General features: G+C 34.7%; 2 protein-coding genes across 2 annotated transcripts in view; one reads left to right on the top strand and one right to left on the bottom strand.

Moving 5' to 3' along the window:
• The first annotated feature begins 8,207 nt into the window (after window positions 1-8,207).
• On the top strand, window positions 8,208-10,653 carry LOC134539725 (RNA 3'-terminal phosphate cyclase-like protein). The gene has a single exon (XM_063381974.1). It carries the CDS (start codon window positions 8,212-8,214, stop codon window positions 9,361-9,363), a length of 1,152 nt encoding a protein of 383 aa, XP_063238044.1. The 5' UTR covers window positions 8,208-8,211; the 3' UTR covers window positions 9,364-10,653.
• A 1,317-nt stretch (window positions 10,654-11,970) lies between these two features.
• LOC134539724 (dynactin subunit 2) overlaps window positions 11,971-21,023 on the bottom strand; it is a 31,599-nt gene continuing 22,546 nt past the window's right edge. The window contains exons 8-9 of the mRNA XM_063381972.1: window positions 15,461-15,563; window positions 11,971-12,423 (exon numbers count right to left, since the gene is read on the bottom strand). Of these exons, the coding sequence (XP_063238042.1) occupies window positions 12,248-12,423; window positions 15,461-15,563 (279 nt within the window). The 3' untranslated portion in view covers window positions 11,971-12,247. The remainder of the gene's footprint in view (window positions 12,424-15,460; window positions 15,564-21,023) is intronic.

The following is a 21,023-nucleotide window of genomic DNA, read 5'->3' as shown; positions in this document are numbered from 1 at the left end:
TGTTGAAAAAAGAAGCTGCTAGTGATTAAACGTATATTATATTGCCTTAAATCTACAGTCAGATATCGTCGTCTAGGAGCGTATGACTGCGACACATGAAATATCAATATAAATTGAGACCGTGTCAGTCATTCGGCGTACATTATTGTTGGTAAAAGTATATATAGAAGATCTCACGGCCTAGCTAAAAATTAAGGATGGTACAAATTGTAAAGATAGCCTTGGGATAGCGATAGAATAAAGAGTTATGTGTGGAAAATACTTCGTTTGATCCATACAAATTAAAATTTAAAATAAAAATTTCGCTGCAGAGGTCCTTGTTAAGATAGTGTTTATTTTTTGTACTTATATTTGAAAACCAAATATTTTCTGGTTAAATGCTGAGTATAACCTTCACTTTTGTATGCTTATTGAAAAACAATTTTTTTCTCGATTGAGAATGAAGAAAAAATTATTCAATTGAAGCACTTTTCGCATCAGCTACTTCAGTCATTTGGCGCACTTTTTTGTTGGTAAAAGTATATACAGAAGATCTCACGACCCAGCTTAAAATTGTGGATGGTACAAAATGGAAAGAAAGCCTTGCGCTAACGCTGTAATAATAAGTAATGTGTGGACAATCCTTAGTTTGATCCCTATGAAATAAAATATATAATAAAAATCTGACTGCTGTGGTTGATGTTTACTTAGTTTTTTTATAAAGTACTTATTTTTCAAACTTAAATAATCTCTAGTTTTTTGCTGAGTAGAACATTCACTTTTGTATGCTTAATGAAAATAAACTGTTTACTTGATTGACAATAAAGAAAAAAAAAATTAAATTCAAGCATATTTTGTGCAGGCTACTTCAGTCATTCGGCGCACTTTTTTGTTGGTAAAAGTATATACAGAAGATCTCACGGCCCAGCTTAAAATTGTGGATGGAACAAATTGTAAAGGATACCATTAACTAACATTGGAATCATGTGTTATGTTCGGACAATCCTTAGTTTGATCCCTATGAATTAAAATTTATAATAAAAATCTCGCTGCAATGGTCCATGTTCAATAAGTGTTTTTTTAAGTACTTATTTTTAAAACTAAAATTTTATCTTGTTTATTGTTGAGTAGAACTTTCAAATTTGTATACGTATTGTAAAACATTTCTTTCTCGGTTGAGAATGAAGAAAATAATTATTTTATTCAAACACAATTCGCGCAGGCTACTTCAGTCATTCGGCACACTTTTTTGTTGGTAAAAGTATATACAGAAGATCTCACGGCCCAGCTTAAAATTGTGGATGGTACAAATTGTAAAGGATACCTTTAGATTTCATTGGAATAATGTGTTATGTTCGGAAAATCCTTAGTTTGATCCCTATGAATTAAAATTATTAATAAAAATCTCGCTGCAATGGTCCATGTTCAATAAGTGTTTTTTTTAAGTACTTATTTTTAAAACTAAAATATTATCTTGTGTATTGTTGAGTAGAACTTTCAAATTTGTATACGTATTGTAAAACATTGCTTTCTCGGTTGAGAATGAAGTAAAAAAATTATTTTATTCAAACACTATTCGCGCAGGCTACTTCAGTCATTCGGCACACTTTTTTGTTGGTAAAATTATATACAGAATATCTCACGGCCCAGCTTAAAATTGTGGATGGTACAAATTGTAAAGGATACATTTAGCTAACATTGGAATATTGTGTTATGTTCGGACAATCCTTAGTTTGATCCCTATGAATTAAAATTTATCATAAAAATTTGGAATGCAATGGTCGAGGTTTAGCTAGAGTTTTTTTAAGTACTTAATTTACAAACTTAAATATTTTCTGGTTTGTTGCTGAGTAGAACCTTCACTTTCGTATGCTTATTAAAAATATATTTTTTTAGATTGAGAATGAATGGAAAAAATATTTAATCCGAGCACATTTCGCGCAGTCTACTTCAGTCATTCGGCGCACTTTTTTGTTGGTAAAAGTATATACAGAAGATCTCACGGCCCAGCTTAAAATTGTGTTTGGTACAAATTGTAAATAATAGCTTTAGCTAACATTGGAATCATGTGTTATGTTCGGACAATCCTTAGTTTCATCCCTATGAATTAAAATTTATCATAAATATTTGGCTGTCGTGGTCCATGTTCAGCTAGTGTTTTTTTAAGAACTTATTTTTCAAAAAATAATATTTTCCGGTTTATTGCTGAGTAGAACTTTCAATTTCGTATACTTATTGTAAAACATTTCTTTCTCTATTGAGAATGAAGAAAAAAATTATTTTATTCAAACCCATTTCGCGCAGGTTACTTCAGTTTTTCGGCACACTTTTTTGTTGGTAAAAGTATATACAGAAGATCTCACGGCCCAGCTTAAAATTGTGGATGGTAAAAATTGTAAAGAATACCTTTAGCTAACATTGGAATTATGTGTTATGTTCGGACAATCCTTAGTTTCATCCCTATGAATTAAAATTTATCATAAATATTTGGCTGTCGTGGTCCATGTTCAGCTAGTGTTTTTTTAAGAACTTATTTTTCAAACATAAATATTTTCTGGTTTATTGCTGAGTAGAACCTATACTTTCGTATGCTTATTTGAAATATTTTTTTTTATATTGAGAATGAAGGAAAAAAATATTTAATTCGAGCACATTTCGCGCAGGCTACTTCTGTCATTCGGCGCACTTTTTTGTTGGTAAAAGTATATACAGAAGATCTCACGGCCCAGCTTAAAATTGTGGATGGTACAAATTGTAAAGGATACCTTTAGCTAACATTTGAATCATGTGTTATGTTCGGACAATCCTTAGTTTGATCCCTATGAATTAAAATTTATAATAAAAATCTCGCTGCAGTGGTCCATGTTCAAAAAGTGTTTTTTTTTAAGTACTTATTTTTAAAACTGAAATATTATCTTGTTTATTGTTGAGTAGAACTTTCAAATTGGTAAACGTATTGTAAAACATTTCTTTCTCGGTTGAGAATGAAGAAAAAAAAATATTTTTTTGGAACACATTTCGCGCAGGCTACTTGTCATTCGGCACACTTTTTTGTTGGTAAAAGTATATACAGAATATCTCACGGCCCAGCTTAAAATTGTGGATGGTAAAAATTGTAAAGGATACCTTTAGCTAACATTGGAATCATGTGTTATGTTCGGACAATCCTTAGTTTGATCCCTATGAATTAAAATTTTAATAAAAAACTCGCTGCAATGGTCCATGTTCAATAAGTGTTTTTTTAAGTACTTATTTTTAAAACTAAAATATTATATTGTTAATTGTTGAGTAGAACTTTTAAATTTTTATACGTATTGTAAAACATTTCTTTCTCGGTTGAGAATGAAGAAAAAAATTATTTTATTCAAACACAATTCGCGCAGGCTACTTCAGTCATTCGGCACACTTTTTTGTTGGTAAAAGTATATACAGAATATCTCACGGCCCAGCTTAAAATTGTGGATGGTACAAATTGTAAAGGATACATTTAGCTAACATTGGAATAATGTGTTCTGTTCGGACAATCCTTAGTTTGATCCCTATGAATTAAAATTTATCATAAAAATTTGGAATGCAATGGTCGTTGTTTAGCTAGAGTTTTTTTAAGTACTTATTTTTCAAACTTAAATATTTTCTGGTTTATTGCTGAGTAGAACCTTCACTTTCGTATGCTTAATTGAAATATTTTTTTTTTTTAGATTGAGAATGAAGGAAAAAAATCTTTAATTCGAGCACATTTCGCGCAGTCTACTTCAGTCATTCGGCGCACTTTTTTGTTGGTAAAAGTATATACAGAAGATCTCACGGCCCAGCTTAAAATTGTGGATGCTACAAATTGTAAAGGATACCTTTAGCTTTCATTGGAATAATGTGTTATGTTCGGACAATCCTTAGTTTGATCCCTATGAATTAAAATTTTAATAAAAAAACTCGCTGCAATGGTCCATGTTCAATAAGTGTTTTTTTTAAGTACTTATTTTTAAAACTAAAATATTATCTTGTTTATTGTTGAGTAGAACTTTTAAATTTTTATACGTATTGTAAAACATTTCTTTCTCGGTTGAGAATGAAGAAAAAAATTATTTTATTCAAACACAATTCGCGCAGGCTACTTCAGTCATTCGGCACACTTTTTTGTTGGTAAAAGTATATACAGAATATCTCACGGCCCAGCTTAAAACTGTGGATGGTACAAATTGTAAAGGTTACATTTAGCTAACATTGGAATAATGTGTTATGTTCGGACAATCCTTAGTTTGATCCCTATGAATTAAAATTTATCATAAAAATTTGGAATGCAATGGTCGATGTTTAGCTATAGTTTTTTTAAGTACTTATTTTTCAAACTTAAATATTTTCTGGTTTATTGCTGAGTAGAACCTTCACTTTCGTATGCTTAATTGAAATATTTTTTTTTTTAGATTGAGAATGAAGGAAAAAAATCTTTAATTCGAGCACATTTCGCGCAGTCTACTTCAGTCATTCGGCGCACTTTTTTGTTGGTAAAAGTATATACAGAAGATCTCACGGCCCAGCTTAAAATTGTGGATGGTACAAATTGTAAAGGATACCTTTAGCTTTCATTGGAATAATGTGTTATGTTCGGACAATCCTTAGTTTGATCCCTAGGAATTAAAATTTTTAATAAAAATCTCGCTGCAATGGTCCATGTTCAATAAGTGTTTTTTTTAAGTACTTATTTTTAAAACTTAAATTTTTCTTGTTTATTGCTGAGTAGAACTTCACTTTTAAATGCTTATTGTAAAACATTTTTTTTCTTGATTGAGAATGAAGATAAAATTATTCAATTCAAGCATTTTTTGCGTCAGCTACTTCAGTCATTCGGCGCACTTTTTTGTTGGTTAAAGTATATACATAAGATCTTACGGCCTAGCTAAAAAATTATGGATTGTACTTATTGTAAATAAAACAATTAGTTAACGCTGGAATTATTTTTTAATTTCGGAAAATCCTCTTTTTTATCCCTATGAAATAATAAATACTTATTGTTTTTGTGAGGTTAATATTTAGTATATTTTTCAAGTTCGTTTATTTAAAACAAAATTATTTTCCGGTTAAACAATTTTTTGAACTTTTTTTTTTACATATTTAAGTTATTTTTATTCATTTCTGATTTTTTTAATTAAAAAAAGTGTGTCTATTATCTTGGGTTGATGTTTTTAATTAGAGGTTTTTAGTGTAAAACCATCATGGAATCCTACAGTATGTATTTTGTTGGTGTTGGTCATATACATATGGAACTTGACCAAGGTGTATGAAGTGCATTTCATTCCCGGCATATGTCCACTGTATTACGAATAAAAATTCACAGATACAACTTCCACGAAAACACGCATTTTATAGGTAATAATAACCCTCGTTTTGCAATTATAAAATTCACTTATTTACACATATTCTTAAGCAGGAACATTTAAGTTTATATACATAGCATACGTTTATGTACTTCGTGATCAATTAAAGTCAAATAATAATACACGACTCGACGAAAATAGAAAAGCGTGACTACACTTTCATGCCATGTAATTTTTAATAAAACTTTGACGAATACGGCGAAGCATTTTACATTTAGTAATAAATTATTCCATCGCATCCTGTAAATATTCAATAGAATTCCTCAAATAGTCATCACTATCAACAACTAACCTCGCCTGATACATCGCCATTTTATTTTCTGTCGCTTAGCCTCCGGTTAAGCAGCTAGCGGCCGGTTCATCCACCCGCTAGGTTAGCCGGAACTTTAGCTGGAAGGTAGACGTTAACAGGAGGTCATAAAACCGAAATAAGAGCTAGCCTGCGGTTAAATTTTAGCCGGAACTTTAGCCGGAGGTCATAAAACCGGCCCTAAGTCTTAATTCTTAATTCTTAATTTTCTATCGTAAACCCACCTTTAACAGGGTTCTACTGTGTACACCATAGTCCACACATGTTTTAACCAACTTTTAGATGTGAAATAATTGTTTTATGTTTTTGACACTTATTTTGTAATGTATTTTGGAAGACATATTCCTGTCGTATTTCATTGAAAGGTGCCATCTTGGTTTCAACTGTTTTTGTCCATACATTTTCAATTTTATTTTTGTGTGTAGCACATCATTTTATGGACTGCCTTATTAATAATAACCAACTGCTAAAAATAGTTTCTCCTGCAAAATAATTTTTGTTAACAGTAATATAACTATTAATAGTGTCTGAGCAAGTTAATTTTAGTCTTAACAAAATAGTAAAAATTATCTTCTAATTAAAGATAATGTGCCAAGTAAATTTTTTTTATGTTAACAAGCCCACTAATATTAGTTCAAGTAATGTGTGGGAGGGTGGAGTTGCGAGAGGGGAAGCCTAGAAGTAGGAGGGAGCCGGTCAGTTCCGTAAATGACTTAGTTAAAAACAAATGTAGATTGGACTCAACAGCACTAGCCGTGATTCTACATAGACTTTGCTGGAAAGGATTATGTTTGATGGCTGGCAGGCATCTGCGCGGCTTAGGTGAAGTTCTGTAAGGAGTTGGCCAGTGTTGTAAGCAATAAACCATGCTGCGGGCGAAATTAATAACGGCCAGGTTATGCCCAGCACTGAAAGTGATTGGGGACATGTGGAGAGAGAAAAGCAAAATGTTTTAAGGTTTAAATATATTTACCAGAATTAATGAATCTGTCAAAAAGGGACCAAACGTCCCCCCCGGACAGTGGCCTGATAAAGGCTGTGTGAGGAGGGGGTAGACAGTGCTGACTTGCCCCAAACCCACAAAATACACAGTAAATATTTAAATGTTAAATTTACAAACTAAACATAAAGCAAGTATCTTAAGTTCTTTGAGCTGATAAATAAATGGCTGATAGCTTTAAAGTTGGATCGTTAACTTTTTATGTAAATAATTTAAAAAATATAAGTCGAAATGGAGACTGTTCTTCTCATAAATACTTCTTTTATTACTGTAGACAAACTCACCATTAGAAAACACACTTGGCAATATAATTCAATTGGGAGATTAAATAGAGTATTAAGAGCAATCAAAAAGCTGGTACTGACAGTTACATGTGTGTGAACACTTATTGTTTTGGACCCATGTGTGCTGGTTGGAGGATGCATTCTGCTAGTGGGGACTGGGTTTTACTATCACAGGAAGTACAATGTCAACTTATAAACTGTTCGGGCCGTGAAATGAACTGGTGTGAATCTTGGGCTTTCCCAGGTCAGACATGCATAGTATCCGACCCATAGTTTTCCATTATGTTGGTGTAATGAGCTAGCTAATTATTTGCCCTTGTTCTTAAATAAGGAGTCTAATGCCCATTAGACTAAAATATTTGGTGACCCCTGGTATAAACAACTTTCACGAAGACAAATTTTCAAAATCATATAATTGATGAGATTGGCCCAAAGAGGTTTGAAATAAAGATGGCCACTTAGAGTAACACTTCAAGCTTTAAAAAATAAAATGGTTTTATAAGCGGTTTCGTTTCAGTAAAACCATTTTATTTACGCTGCAATATTTTTATTGATATAAATTACTATAGTTTATACTGAATGTAGGTATTCCACCCAAAACCATCATGGAGTGAGTTATTATCAGGATACTGCATTTTATAATGTGTGTAGTCTCTATTTACCTCGCCATCATATTGTCGCATCCAAAACATTGCAAAAATAATGCTTGACCATCTTTGTTGACGGTTATTAGTATGAATTAGATTATCTTTATGTAAAAAAAAGTCACTTCATTAAATGTAGTTTACAAATCTTTCTACAATGTTTACAATACACATCAGCCAATGTTTTGGGCTTATAAATCAAACAACACAGACCACGAGCTGAATACAAAAACAGTTTTACCCGGGTATTTTGTAAACTATACAGATGTGGGTGGCCACTGCTTGATAAATATAGCGAAAAAATAGCGTGTCGCTATTGTGTAGGCAAAAAACTCACAAATTTTTTTACAGTCTTTACAATGTGGGTTTGACGAGTTCATAGACATGGCAGATGTTTAACGAAAATTAGTTTTTGAAATGGTTCTGTCGTGTTTTCCCTCTTAATAGTCTTAATGCCTACTATTTTTGCAGAAATTAATGTTAAAATCTTAAACAGAACATTTATTTGATAATTCAACAGTCAGTATTGGGACCATAGTACATGTTATTAACGATTGTCTGTACTCTACGATGATATTCATTGGTGTACATGAATGAATGCATTTGTTTTTTAATGTTATCTATGAACGTCAATATGGCGTCAACAGAAAAACATGTGGTTGAATACGAAGGCAGTAATTTTCTACGCCAGCGCTTAGTATTATCTACAGTTAGTGGGAAACCAGTGCGGATTAGTAACATACGATCTCTCGACGATGATCCTGGACTAAAGGAATATGAAGTGAATCTGATTAGGTTGTTGGACAAAATAACGAACGGTACTCGCATTCAGGTTAACCAGACTGGCACAACGCTGTATTACCAGCCGGGTTTGTTGCAGGGGGGAATCTTGGAGCATACCTGCTGCAAACTCAAAAGTATATGTTACTATTTAGAAGTGTTGTTAGTACTTGGCCCTTTCTTCAAAAATCCTTTGAATATCACATTAAAAGGTGTGACTAACAGTCAAGTTGATCCATCTGTGGATTCATTTATTGGTGGTGCGATTGCTGTCCTTAAAAGGTTTATCGTAGTTGATGATGGCTTGGAGTTGAAGGTTAAGAAAAGAGGAATGGCACCAGAAGGTGGGGGTGAAGTGGTTTTCAAATGCCCTGCGAGGAGGACTTTGAGGCCCGTGCAGTTTGTGGATTCCGGCAAAGTGAAGCGAATTCGTGGAACTGTGTACGCAGTGCGCGTGTCGCCAGCAATTGCCAATCGCATTGTCTCTTCAGCAAAGGAGGTGCTCTTGCAATGCTTACCGGACGTGTACATACACACGGATCACAATCGCGGACCCAAATCCGGCAAGTCGCCTGGATTTGGCGTGTGTTTGGTGGCAGAGACGACCAATGGCGTGTTTTACACTGCAGAAGCCGTGTCTAATCCGTCGGGATCTGCCGAGGTGTCAGTTCCTGAAGACATTGGAAAACTAGCTGCCTTTAATCTGATGGAAGAGATATACAGAGGTGGCTGTGTGGATTCAACATTCCAGAGCATTGCTGCTATGTTGATGACATTATCCCCTAAAGATGTGTCAAAAATTGTAGTGGGTCCACTATCGCCATACACCATTCAGTGCTTGAGGCATATCCGGGACTTCTTTGGTCTCACATTCAAGCTAGAGCCATTTAAAACCTCAGACGAAGAAGAGGAAGAACTAAAGCTTGGTGGAGTGAAAATTATCATGTCTTGCATTGGCATAGGTTACATCAATTATAGCAAAAGAACTATGTAAACCCAATGTGTGTGTAAATGTTAAAATTGTGTATTATCTAAGGATTTCAGACGTCTGATTTTGCAAAAAAATTAAAAAAAAAAAAAAAAAACTGACAGAATAGTATGGAAAAATTTATGTAAGAAATGTGTATTTACATCAGGTTGCAGATAGTTTGTGTTATATAGGCCCAAATGTAGGTATTACTGCAGATATTGTTTAGGATGAAGCAAAAGTTACTTATAACTTTTGACCCCACATTCTGTGATGTTAAGGATCAATAATTGTACAGTTAAATACTTACCTAACTATTTTTTTTTAATTTTTTTTTATATCAAAGGGGTCATGAATTAGTGTGTAGCGTATATTATAGAAAAAAAATTAGCATCTATTTTTTGGCAATTGCATTTTGAAAACTACTTCCGTTTTAAATTTTTAGATCAAATTGGGCACAGATTTCACAAACTAAACATAACCCAGTGTGTCAGGAAAGTCAGTGAATTTACCTGAAATCCTGTAAATAGAGGTGGAAATTATGTAGTAATGATTTTAATGCAAAAATGTGTGCTCAATTATGTCATCAACCAAACTATAAAAGCACCCCCATCCAGATTTCAGGGAATAATCACACACACTATAAAATGAATAAAGTAAAGAAAGGACTACGCCAGCTATTAAAATGGTGGATAGTTTTTTTTTTGGCATGAAAACTTCTATTTGTTCATCACAGTGATAGTCGGTCTAACTTTCTTGTGTGATAAAATACAATTGCTAATAACTAGGAGACTAGTAATGTGTCAAAATGGTTGAGCCCACAATGGATAGGATAGTTTTTTTTTAGGCATGAAAACTTCTATTTGTTCATCACAGTGATAGTCGGTCTAACTTTCTTGTGTGATAAAATACAATTGCTAATAACTAGGAGACTAGTAATGTGTCAAAATGGTTGAGCCCACAGATAGATCATGTCTTGGTTTGAATTTATCGGACATTTTCTCTAAAAATTTACAGCACGTACCCGAACTGGGCCTTTATTCATTTCCCCCCCTGAAAATAGCAAATTATAAATAAAAATAGTCAGGGAAATTTTATCACAGATTTGCGTGGACACCCTGAGACTATATATGTACCTAGTTTGAAGATACTCTCTATAGAGATGCCTATTTCAGGATTCCAATTCAGAATGGCCACGCCAGTCTGCAGCATGAGTTGTTATTTCATGGTTTCTTACGGGCACATTCTAAACGGCTTCCAACTTTTTGAGAAATTAAAGTTTGTAAAGCATATTAAAGATTAGTTATTGCAAAACAATTTAATTTATATATTTATTTTTGTTTTCTAATTTTTTCACCAAGGTCTGTAATTGAAGTTGAATAACTATTGTGACTGGCATGTAAGGCTGACTTCCGAAACTGCGTTTGTAGGACGTAAGGAGTGCCACATTATGCATATGCACAGTTTTAGCAGAAAACAAAATTTGTTAACATTTTTGTTTAATTAATAACGTTGCAAGGGCTCTCATTTATGAGCTGCAACTTACCCCAGACAACAGCTGATTGTCTCATACCCGGTTCAAATGGCAGGCTCATTTGAGTGATTCTGAGTACATTTGCTGATGCAGATAGCCGCCTGAAATGTTTCTGAAAGCATCTTTGAAGTAGGGATTAAGGCAAAAAAAAAAACACACGCACACACACACACACAGAGAGAGAGAGAGAGAGCAAGTGTGTACCAACTTATGTCCAGCTGGTGGATTGCAAAATTTATGAAACCTGTTTATGTACATAAGACAAAAACAAAATATGTATCAATGAAATATTGTCCCATATATTACACAGGAAATGAGCTAAACTATTATCAATACAAGTCTTAAGTTTTCTATTTTGAACAATTGCGTCCAGTTTGTTGATATAATACAGTATACATATTTTGTTTGGAAGACTTCCACAATTAACATAATTGTTTTACTTATAAAAAAAAAAGTCCATAACTGTGCAGGGCCATTGAGATTGGGTTGAATTTTGATTTTTTTATTGTGTCTGAGTGTACCCTGATAGGATGTAAAATACAAGTCTATTGGTAACAGAAATCATTGAAAACCTCACAAGTTATGCAATATACATGCAGATTGCATTTACAGTAGTTGCCAGTTACATTTAGTATTAGGATTTTTTATAATTATGGGTTTTGAAATAATTACATTCGGGGGGAGGGGGGCAAAATTATTTGCCACAGAGCCTTTAGATTCTCTCAATTGCCCTAAATGATGATTATGTATATTCCAACCCTCAAAGTTTAAATGCTGTGTTAACTTAAGTAACTGTTCTCATGTTGAATAAAAAAAAAATTATCTATTTCTACACACATCACTACTCATGCTGAAGTTGACATCTGGTTCACTAATGTATCTCCTTTGGAAGCGTGCAACCAACACTTCCTAAATATAATTTTGACAAATGTTGGATTTTTTTTGAGAACCTAATCATCACTCCACTTACAAGTTACAACCCGTGGTGAGGTCTAAATTATTACTTGGACAAAGTTGCAAGAATTAAATTTTAGATAAGCAGACATTGTTACAAAATATAAATTGGCTATGCCCAATGATAAATAAAAACAATTCAAGAATACGGTTATCTGAAAACATATTTATTTATATATTACAAAATTTCACAGTTAATAACTTAACAACAAACATTTACAGTACATTAATGAAGTAATATTATCCCGTACTATGCAAAAGCATATAGATAGATACTATTGTTTTACAGCACAACAAAAAATTATTGATGAATCTCCATCAAGTGAATCAGCATTAATGTAGGTCAATATTTTTAAGCGGTACTCAAATAAATAAATATAGCAGCTCAGAAATGAATACAGAAGTCAGGCCGCCGAGGTGCCATTACTTAATAGCAGACACGCGTGCGTCAATGCTGGACAGGTTCTTCTGGATGGTCAGCAGGTTTTTGGAAAATGTGTCTTGCACGTTCTTCAGAAGCACTTCGTTGCTCTGCAGCCCGGCACAGATCTGCTGCTGCAAGTCTTCCATCTGCGTGAACGACTTGATCACGTTCACAGCTGCAAACAATTAAAAAAAAAAACAGTTTTACCTTAACTGCTTGACACTTCAAGGTAACGATGGTGCGGCTCGTATGATAGGAAAAGAGAAGAAACACCTGAGCAACAATCAAAATCACTCATTTTTTTCTGACAGTAAGGCTGTTTGTTTGTTTTCTGTCTGCCTTTGGGTCTATATTATCACTATAGTTGTCAAACATAATACAAAATACTAGTATTTTTTAAATATATTTTTATGAGACTGTATAGCAAAAAAAATTATGAATATTTTGCACAAGACACACTAAGATAATCAGAACACTGAAATTTTTGACTAGCATATCCATATGTATGGATTATTTTGGGTGGTTGGCTGTTACTGTACAGCAACACAAATTTCAAAACCTGTCTTATCAATGCACATAATATAGCGAGTCTGTTTAATTATACATAGCATTGACAGCCAGTGTAAAAAAAGTAGTAAGTGGCTGATCTATAATAATTTCTGCACCAAATATCAATGATGCCATTTGGCAAAAATATGTAATTCCAACATTTCATTGGACAGTGAGCGTGTATTTGTTGACATTTTGATATTGGTGTGTTATTGTGCCAGAGACCTAATTTTTGCCATGGATAAGATCAAAGGTGATGCATTTAGCACTGAGTGTATTACTCCTGAATTTACTGTATCTGAAAATAATAGTGAAAACTTTACTCAGAATGAGTATTTCCCCACTGTTGAGGTTCACAAACTTTAAGTGATAAAAGAGATGTTGAACCAAATGTAACACCAACTTCTCAACAGAGAATTTTATTGGTTATATAAATAAATAAACACACTAAGAAAGATGAAAAAAGTACAGCCCCAAGTAGATTGATGTTTTCCAGAACAGCTGCTGTGCAAAAAAAACTTTAGCAGGATTCTATTCCAAATCCACCTTCAGGACTAATGACACCATTGGAGTATTTTTGCCACGTTTACAATGAAGATCACATTGAGCACATGACAAATCAAAGCAATAATTATGCTTTTGAAGCAGACCATGTGACACCACACTTTACTTCATCAGAAGTAATGCAGTACTTGGGCATGAGTATTGTTAGCATTCCACAGTACGACTGTTGGCTTAGTGAAAGTAGGAATCCAGCAGTAGCCAACATTATGAGGCGTAATCAATTTGAAGCTCTTTGAAGACACATTCACTTTGCAGACAATGATTCTGAAGCAAAAGATCCAAGCGGGGATAATTTATTTTTAATGCGTCTAATACTGCATCACATGGAAAATATTGAGCAGTAGGCCACGTGAAGAAATGCAGAGTATTGACGAGCAGGGCATTCATTCCTTTCAAAGGTCGCTCAACTTTATGGCAGTGTGTGAAAAACAAGTCTCATAAGTGGAGCTTCTAGTGTGATGCATTCATTCAGAATTTATGCTCAGGTTTTGGAATTGGCATTTCAGGTAACCTTGTAATTGAACTAGCAAGTACTATTCCTGTACACAACAACCATAAGCTGTTTTTTTTTTTGATAACTGCTTCAGTTCTATCAGCTGTAAGTCAAAGGTATCTGGTGTGTTGGAACCATAAGAGAAAACAGAATACCAAATAGCCCACTCAAAACAGACAAGAAATTAAGAAGAAGAAAGAATGTGGTGAACACACTTATGCTGTGGATGCCAACAATGGTTTATAATTGTGAAATGGAATGACAACATAGCTATCAACTTTGTTTCTACCTTTGCTGCTGTAGATCCAGTTGGCACATGCAAACGATAAGTAGTACATACAGGTTTATCACCATGCTATTATAGAGCATTACAAAAAAAAATTATGGATGGTGCAGACCTCCGCGATATGCTGACTGAGCTACTATATAGCATATATCCTTGAAATCAAAGCGTGGCTACATCAGAATCTTCCATAGGACACTCAATGTGTTAGTTGTAATTCATAGCTGCTGTACCATAGACACCATTACTTCAGTTCCGAGCACAGATCGCAGTTGGGCTAACCACAGCTTGCAAAGAAGCAAAATGAAAACGTGGACGGCCTAGTCGCGATTCACCATCTCCAGTGGCATCAAAGAAGTGTACCATTCATCCTCCAGTGGCATCAAAGAAGTGTACCATTCATCCTCCAGTGGCATCAAAGAAGTGTACCATTCATCCTCCAGTGGCATCAAAGAAGTGTACCATTCATCCTCCAGTGGCATCAAAGAAGTGTACCATTCATCCTCCAGTGGCATCAAAGAAGTGTACCATTCATCCTCCAGTGGCATCAAAGAAGTGTACCATTCATCCTCCAGTGGCATCAAAGAAGTGTACCATTTATCCTCCAGTGGCATCAAAGAAGTGTACCATTCATCCTCCAGTGGCATCAAAGAAGTGTACCATTCATCGATCAGTGATTCCCACTGGGGATATACATTATGATGATGTTGGCCACTGGCCAGTTCATGGCAATAAAGGATGCTATAAAATGTGCCCCAAATGTTTCAGCAGAATATCATGTTGAAAGTGTGTTGTAAGGTTATGTCTAACCAGTCAAAACAATTTTTGTTTTAAATATAAAACATATTGATGCTCGAATGTGCTCAATGTTTCCATACATCATCCCCAACTGTACATTTTCATTTAAATATGTCAGAATGTTATTCATTTTAAGGGACGTGGAAATGTAAAGTAATTGTGACTTATTTCAGTTTAGCTAATTGTCATTTTTAAAATAACACACAATTTTGATGCATTAAACCATTTAATGTTGCGATATGGAAACATCCTCAAAATGTAAATCAATTATATTAAATTTCCCTTTTTTAAAAATTGAAATTTTGTTTTTAGATGCAAATTTTATTTGTTATTTTTAGCAAACTGGGAATGAAAGTGTTTTAAAATGTTCCGGAATCTGGAGTGACTCCAGTTGGCTGAAGCACACGCTGGAAGAGAGACCAGACAGCGGTCCCTGTACTAACGAAGGAGAGTGCTGAACAGTGCCCACCATCGCAAGAGCATTTCTGCACACAAACACTACATAGCGCCAGTCGAACCTCCCACCTTGTTCGTGCAGGGACTGCAGTGCCGTCATTCTGGCCAGCACTTGCGGCAACAACTGGGACACGTCCTCCGTCTTCTTCACTACGTCGTACATCTCGCACACCTGCACAACACAGCTAAGTATTAGTGTTGGGCCGATTCCTGAAATATACCGATTCCGATTCCATTTTCGATTCTTAAATTAAAGGGTCGATTCTTCGAATCCGATTCCGATTCCTTAATTTTTATCTGACAATGTTCAACAGAGTAATATACTAAGAAAAAAAAGGTTGTTTATGATTTTAAAAATGTAATTATGTTGTGTTTCATTTTCTGTGCAGAAATTAACATTATATACAGCTTATATAATGTTAAAAAGTATGTTCATTACCATCAAGTTACGCTACCTTGTATTTCTAGCACAATTTGGCCTTTTAACCTTGCATATAGTTAGATGAAACACGTTGACGTCCCTCGGCTTCTGGTCCCCGTTTTCCCGTTGAAATAAATGTCCTGTTATGCCCGTACTGCCCTCGTCGGAGAGGTGTGGGTCCAGGCCAACGTGGCCGGGACCGGGAAAGGCGGGACCTGGAGGGAGAGTGAAGTGATTGCGAGGAATGTTGGTAGGTTGTCGCAAGCAGAACACGGCATTAACGAATTTCACGAGCCGTCTTTTATTAACGCTTATAAAGTCCTGCCGCAGCCTGGCGGAACCGTCGCGGAACAAATGCCCTACCACGGCGACACGGACTCCCTGATGACGGGGCGGTTCTCAAATACGTTTCGGCGCGAATCGTAAAGTTTATTAATGCTAAGCTGACCCAGTGAGAGAGGGCCCGAAGACGGAGCGCTGTACATACGCGGCCCGTTACGTAATGTTCCGTGGACGGCGAAAAGTTCAGAGACTCGTAGCACCACGTTCGCGTTGTAGAAACTGCCCGCTAGACACGTCTCCCGATGACTCGTAAGTTAACAATGCTAAGCTGATTCGCGGTGGCAGCTCAGCTGCCGTGACAAACTGCGGACTGAGCGAACGTTCAATCCCGAGCGCAACGTGCGCGGCTCGCGGAGCAACGAACACGTCTGTCTCCGCTCGAGACCAGGACGCGACTGCCTCTCCCCGCTCGCCCGCGGGCCGGCGCCCGCGGGTGGCGGGGAGGGAGGGGAAAATCGGCCGGCGTGGGAGAGAGCTCCGTCCCGCGGCGCGCCAGGCTGCAATTACATACTACGGCGAAACGCTTCAGAAAAAGTTATTGAATTATTTACAAAGACATACACGAGACATTAATTACACAGCGAAATTGCACAATGAATAATAAATAAAATAAGTTAATTACACACATTCAAATCCCTTAATCGTTTACAAATATATACACACTGAAATAAAAGATAAAGTCACATAGAAAAAACACTCGTTGGCATGCTAGGGCGCACGCGGGTGCGTCCCTGGCCGTCGCACACACTGGGGTTCACTGGGGGGGGGAAAACAGGCCCCCTCAGGCCCGCGTCGGTGGCCAGGTACGGCCTCTGTATCTGGGAGGGTACGACGACTGTCGTCAACGTGTTCAAACACTGCCAATAATCAAAGATGTCTAATGACTTAAATTGTAAATAATGTTATAACTTAACAAACTTTAGATACCTTACATTATCAACTCAATTAATTAATTGTAAAAAAAGAGGGTTTGTACGGTTAGGTTAAGAATTTTATTTTCAAGCACAACTAAATAATGATCCAAATAAAATGTCAATATAACCTCGTTTATACATATTTCAAGGGACCATGGCGAAAAAAAATAAAAAAGGGAAATGTAAAAATAAAACTTTATTATCTCATTATGATGGAAATGACAAACAAATATGCACCACACTAAAATAAAATGTCAGAGATGCTTACGTTTTAATATATTACCTAGAACTTAATTATCTCACTTGGTGAAAAGAATAAATCCATCCAGTCTTGCAGTTCCTCACAATCGTAAAGAGAAAATAAATTTTCGGTTCTTGAGTAAGAAAGTTCTGTGCAATTTTTAGCATCTCAAAATTTTCACATTTTATGGTGAGATTTTCTTACACAAAATATTTAAACTCTTCAAATAATCGCGTGTTAACATTTAATTCACTTCAGAAATTTATCGGAAACAATTCTGTTAAACTAACACAACTACTTTCAAAAGATTGTTTATGTTTGCCGTTTGGTAATAAAAATTTACGAATGTTTCCGCAGCAATGTTTGGAAATTCAGACTTGCCAACTGCCTTCCCAAAATATATCTAACGTAAAACGAGCATCGCTGAACACGCACAAGAACGCCGATTTAAAGCAATTTGGTTATGTTGCTTTTAAACTTATTTTAATATGGTTGCAATAATCCACTGTGAATTTGGGTAAAATTTCATTCAAAAATTATTTCATTTTAATTCTTTAAAGTTTAATGTGTAGAGATGTTCACGTTCACGTCACCAAAGATTTTGTTCATGGCCGTATGGTTTACCATGGCAGGTAGCACAAAAAAAAAATTAGGTTGTTTACAATGGCAAATGTAGCTGCCATGATCAAATAGTTAACGTTTACATTATTTGCCGTTTACATTTACATAATTTTCTTTAAACATTTATGGTTTTGTCTAATTATTTTTGAAGGTTTGCTATTAAATGCAGTGCTGCTGCAACGTAATTTCCTAAAAATGCTTTCGCTTAAGAGGCCGTGTCAGTAAATGTTTATTTCCAATATTCTGCTCTAGAAGTTCTCTCTTTTAACAGTGAGATTTAGTGGCTTTTTCAACCGAAGGAATTGTAGCCGCAGCGCGTGATAAAGCTACTATACCCTTATCACAGGATTAGTGGGAAGGTTGACAGCTCGAGTTTACTCGACGAAAAATGTATCTGGTTCCTCGACAATCTGAGAGGATGACAATCTGACCGGCGGCTCACTAGGAAATTGCAGATGCAGGGATTCAGAATCAAGAAACCTCACTTTAACAAATGTAGTATGAGTCGTATCTAAAACTAAAACTAAAAATGTTAATACTTTAAACGTATCGGAATACAATTAATCTTCAAACATGTGGTAATTATTCTTTATCTGGATGTAATAGTCCGTGAAAAATAATGTTAGTTGACATTAAAAAGTATACGAAATTCATCATGTAACGTTTTAAAAGGATAATAACATAAATGCATATGCTTAGATATTGCATATGCATCACACACAATCTAAATACAATCTCACTTAAGTCAGACTACCTAATTTTTTACAATGCACCATCATACAGTTTAACAGAGGTAGGTGAACCTCTTATCGACGTTGTTTCAAATAATTTAAATTTACAAATATTACTATTTATCTTAATACGATATGTAGCCTACCTTTATGAATACGAACATACAAAAAAAATATTGAATTTATCACATTACACAAGACTAAAACACTAACAAAACTTAATTTTATACATTGCTGTAGCATATTAGAAGACGAAATAACTCACAAGACTAACATTAAGAGGGCTGCATTACAAATTTACTTTACAGAGAAGAAAATATCCTTTCAGGATATTTCATTACCTCATTGATTACATAATACTGCCGTTGATGTGATCGTAGATATAAAGTATTTAAAAAATATATTCCATTATGTTTATGTAAATATTTTGAAAACGTTATTGCTTAAAGATGCTCATTATTTAAATAATAACGAATCTTTTACTTTTATGTACTGAACAAACAAAATACTTATAAGTTAATAAGAATAAGCTTAGTTGAGTAACATCTTCAATTTGTATTGAATTCAATGTACATATCGAAAATCATGTACAATGAATGCAACAGATTGAATTCAATAAATATTTGATCTTGTGAAACGGCCATAATATTGATGTAGATTAGGGACCGGAAAAATTCGCGGTTTCGACGGCCTTCAGGATAGACTGCACATTCCCCTGTACACTCGGGCAAATAACGGCAGTTCATTTGCTGCTGACTTGTTAGTCGTCTCAGCTTGTTTGTCTGTGATTCGATCCTTCTTTGGTTGGTGTTTTATAATTGGTTGAGATTCGTCCAGATGAACAGTAAGCCAATAGCAAAATCATCTAAAAGGTATATGTATTTGACTTCTAGCCTATCGCCGAATGAATCCGCGAATTTTTCCGGTCTCTATTAATTATAGATGCTCACATGCATCGTGAGAGTCCGTATAAAGCCTATTACAATTCTATAAGTATACATTAAAATGCTTTTAAAATATACATGTGTAATATAATTAAAACTTGTTTAAGTAAGATCATCACAAAAAAAATGAAAATCCTTCAACAGTAAGTGATGTTTTATAAGATTTTAACAAAACACATCTTACAATAAGAGAATACTAATCATACCACATAATTCAACACAAAATATACATTCCAGTAGGCGCTACGTAAAAACAACTTCTATTTTTATGCTGATTACTCTGCATTGTTTTATATATATATCATTATTTCTAACTTTTAATATTCTCTACACATTAACTGAAATTACTTATTTACAGAGTCTTAGCTAATGTTGGTCTGTACCACATACAGTTCGTACGATATCTCTACGCAAAACACATACAGTTCATTATTAGTAATATCAATTATATTTCATGAACATAATGAAATTAGTATAGGCCCTAGGTTGTTCACTGTTAATTGAGTACTTCTGAAGTATTTTCATTGTGAGTTAACATACATACCAAATGCCATTCTTCCAGTAAAGTTACAAAGAAGACAACAAGATAATATAAATATGTATGTAGTACCATATTTTAAACTCCTATTAAATGAATAATAACTCAATCTCTATTCTGGACTATTAAGTAATAATTTTTATTACTGTTATTTATAACTTAAATAAAATGACAACTAACAAATTAGTAAAAAATAGAATTATGTGCGATATAGTGTGACATTTGTACTTGGACGGCAAACGAATATAATAAAATGTCTATGACAATGTTAACTTTACTCATTATTATGGAAAGAAACAAAATGGGCAGATAAGCATATTCTACGCTGACATTTAAAAATGCTCAATTCAAAATGAACATTCCCTAGCAAGAAAATTTATTTTATATCACCACAAAAAATCAAACTGCGGCGTCATTTTCCCGATGACAAACAAAAAAGTTGTATGGTCGCGAATAATACATTCGTATAGCGTCACATCAGCGGAATATTCCCTTGGCATAAATGTGTGAAGTCTGTGGCACTTATGGAGAAGTAAACCTTCGCTCGAACACAAAAACAAATGAACGAACAGCTTTTTTTTTTTTTGATAAGATGTGCAATCGGAGACCCCTGGGGTGGTTGAAGAGTGTCAGGTCCGTCGCCAGACCAGATAGTAAAAGCTCAGGGGCTGAGGATAGAAAAGGCATATCTCCAAATTATTAAGTATAAATGTTGTCATGTAATTGTTAAAGACTTGATTACACCCAGGTTTATAAACCCATCATGATCATGAAGACACTGATCGGAAGGTAATGTGCAATACATTTCAATGGCGTTTTCAGTTTTTGCTAAATAATTATAAATATAAGCAAAATTTCAATGTATCTGGACAAATCAAAA

This window comes from Bacillus rossius, chromosome 15, assembly GCF_032445375.1.
Source record: "Bacillus rossius redtenbacheri isolate Brsri chromosome 15, Brsri_v3, whole genome shotgun sequence".
Taxonomy (NCBI): Eukaryota; Metazoa; Arthropoda; class Insecta; order Phasmatodea; family Bacillidae; genus Bacillus; species Bacillus rossius.
The sequence above is the reverse complement of the archived record's forward strand: the minus strand, read 5'-3'. Positions and strand labels throughout refer to the sequence as shown.

Coding starts and splice junctions, on each gene's coding strand:
- LOC134539725 (XM_063381974.1), top strand. CDS start 8,212: ATGAACGTCAATATGGCGTCAACAGAAAAACATGTGGTTGAATACGAA.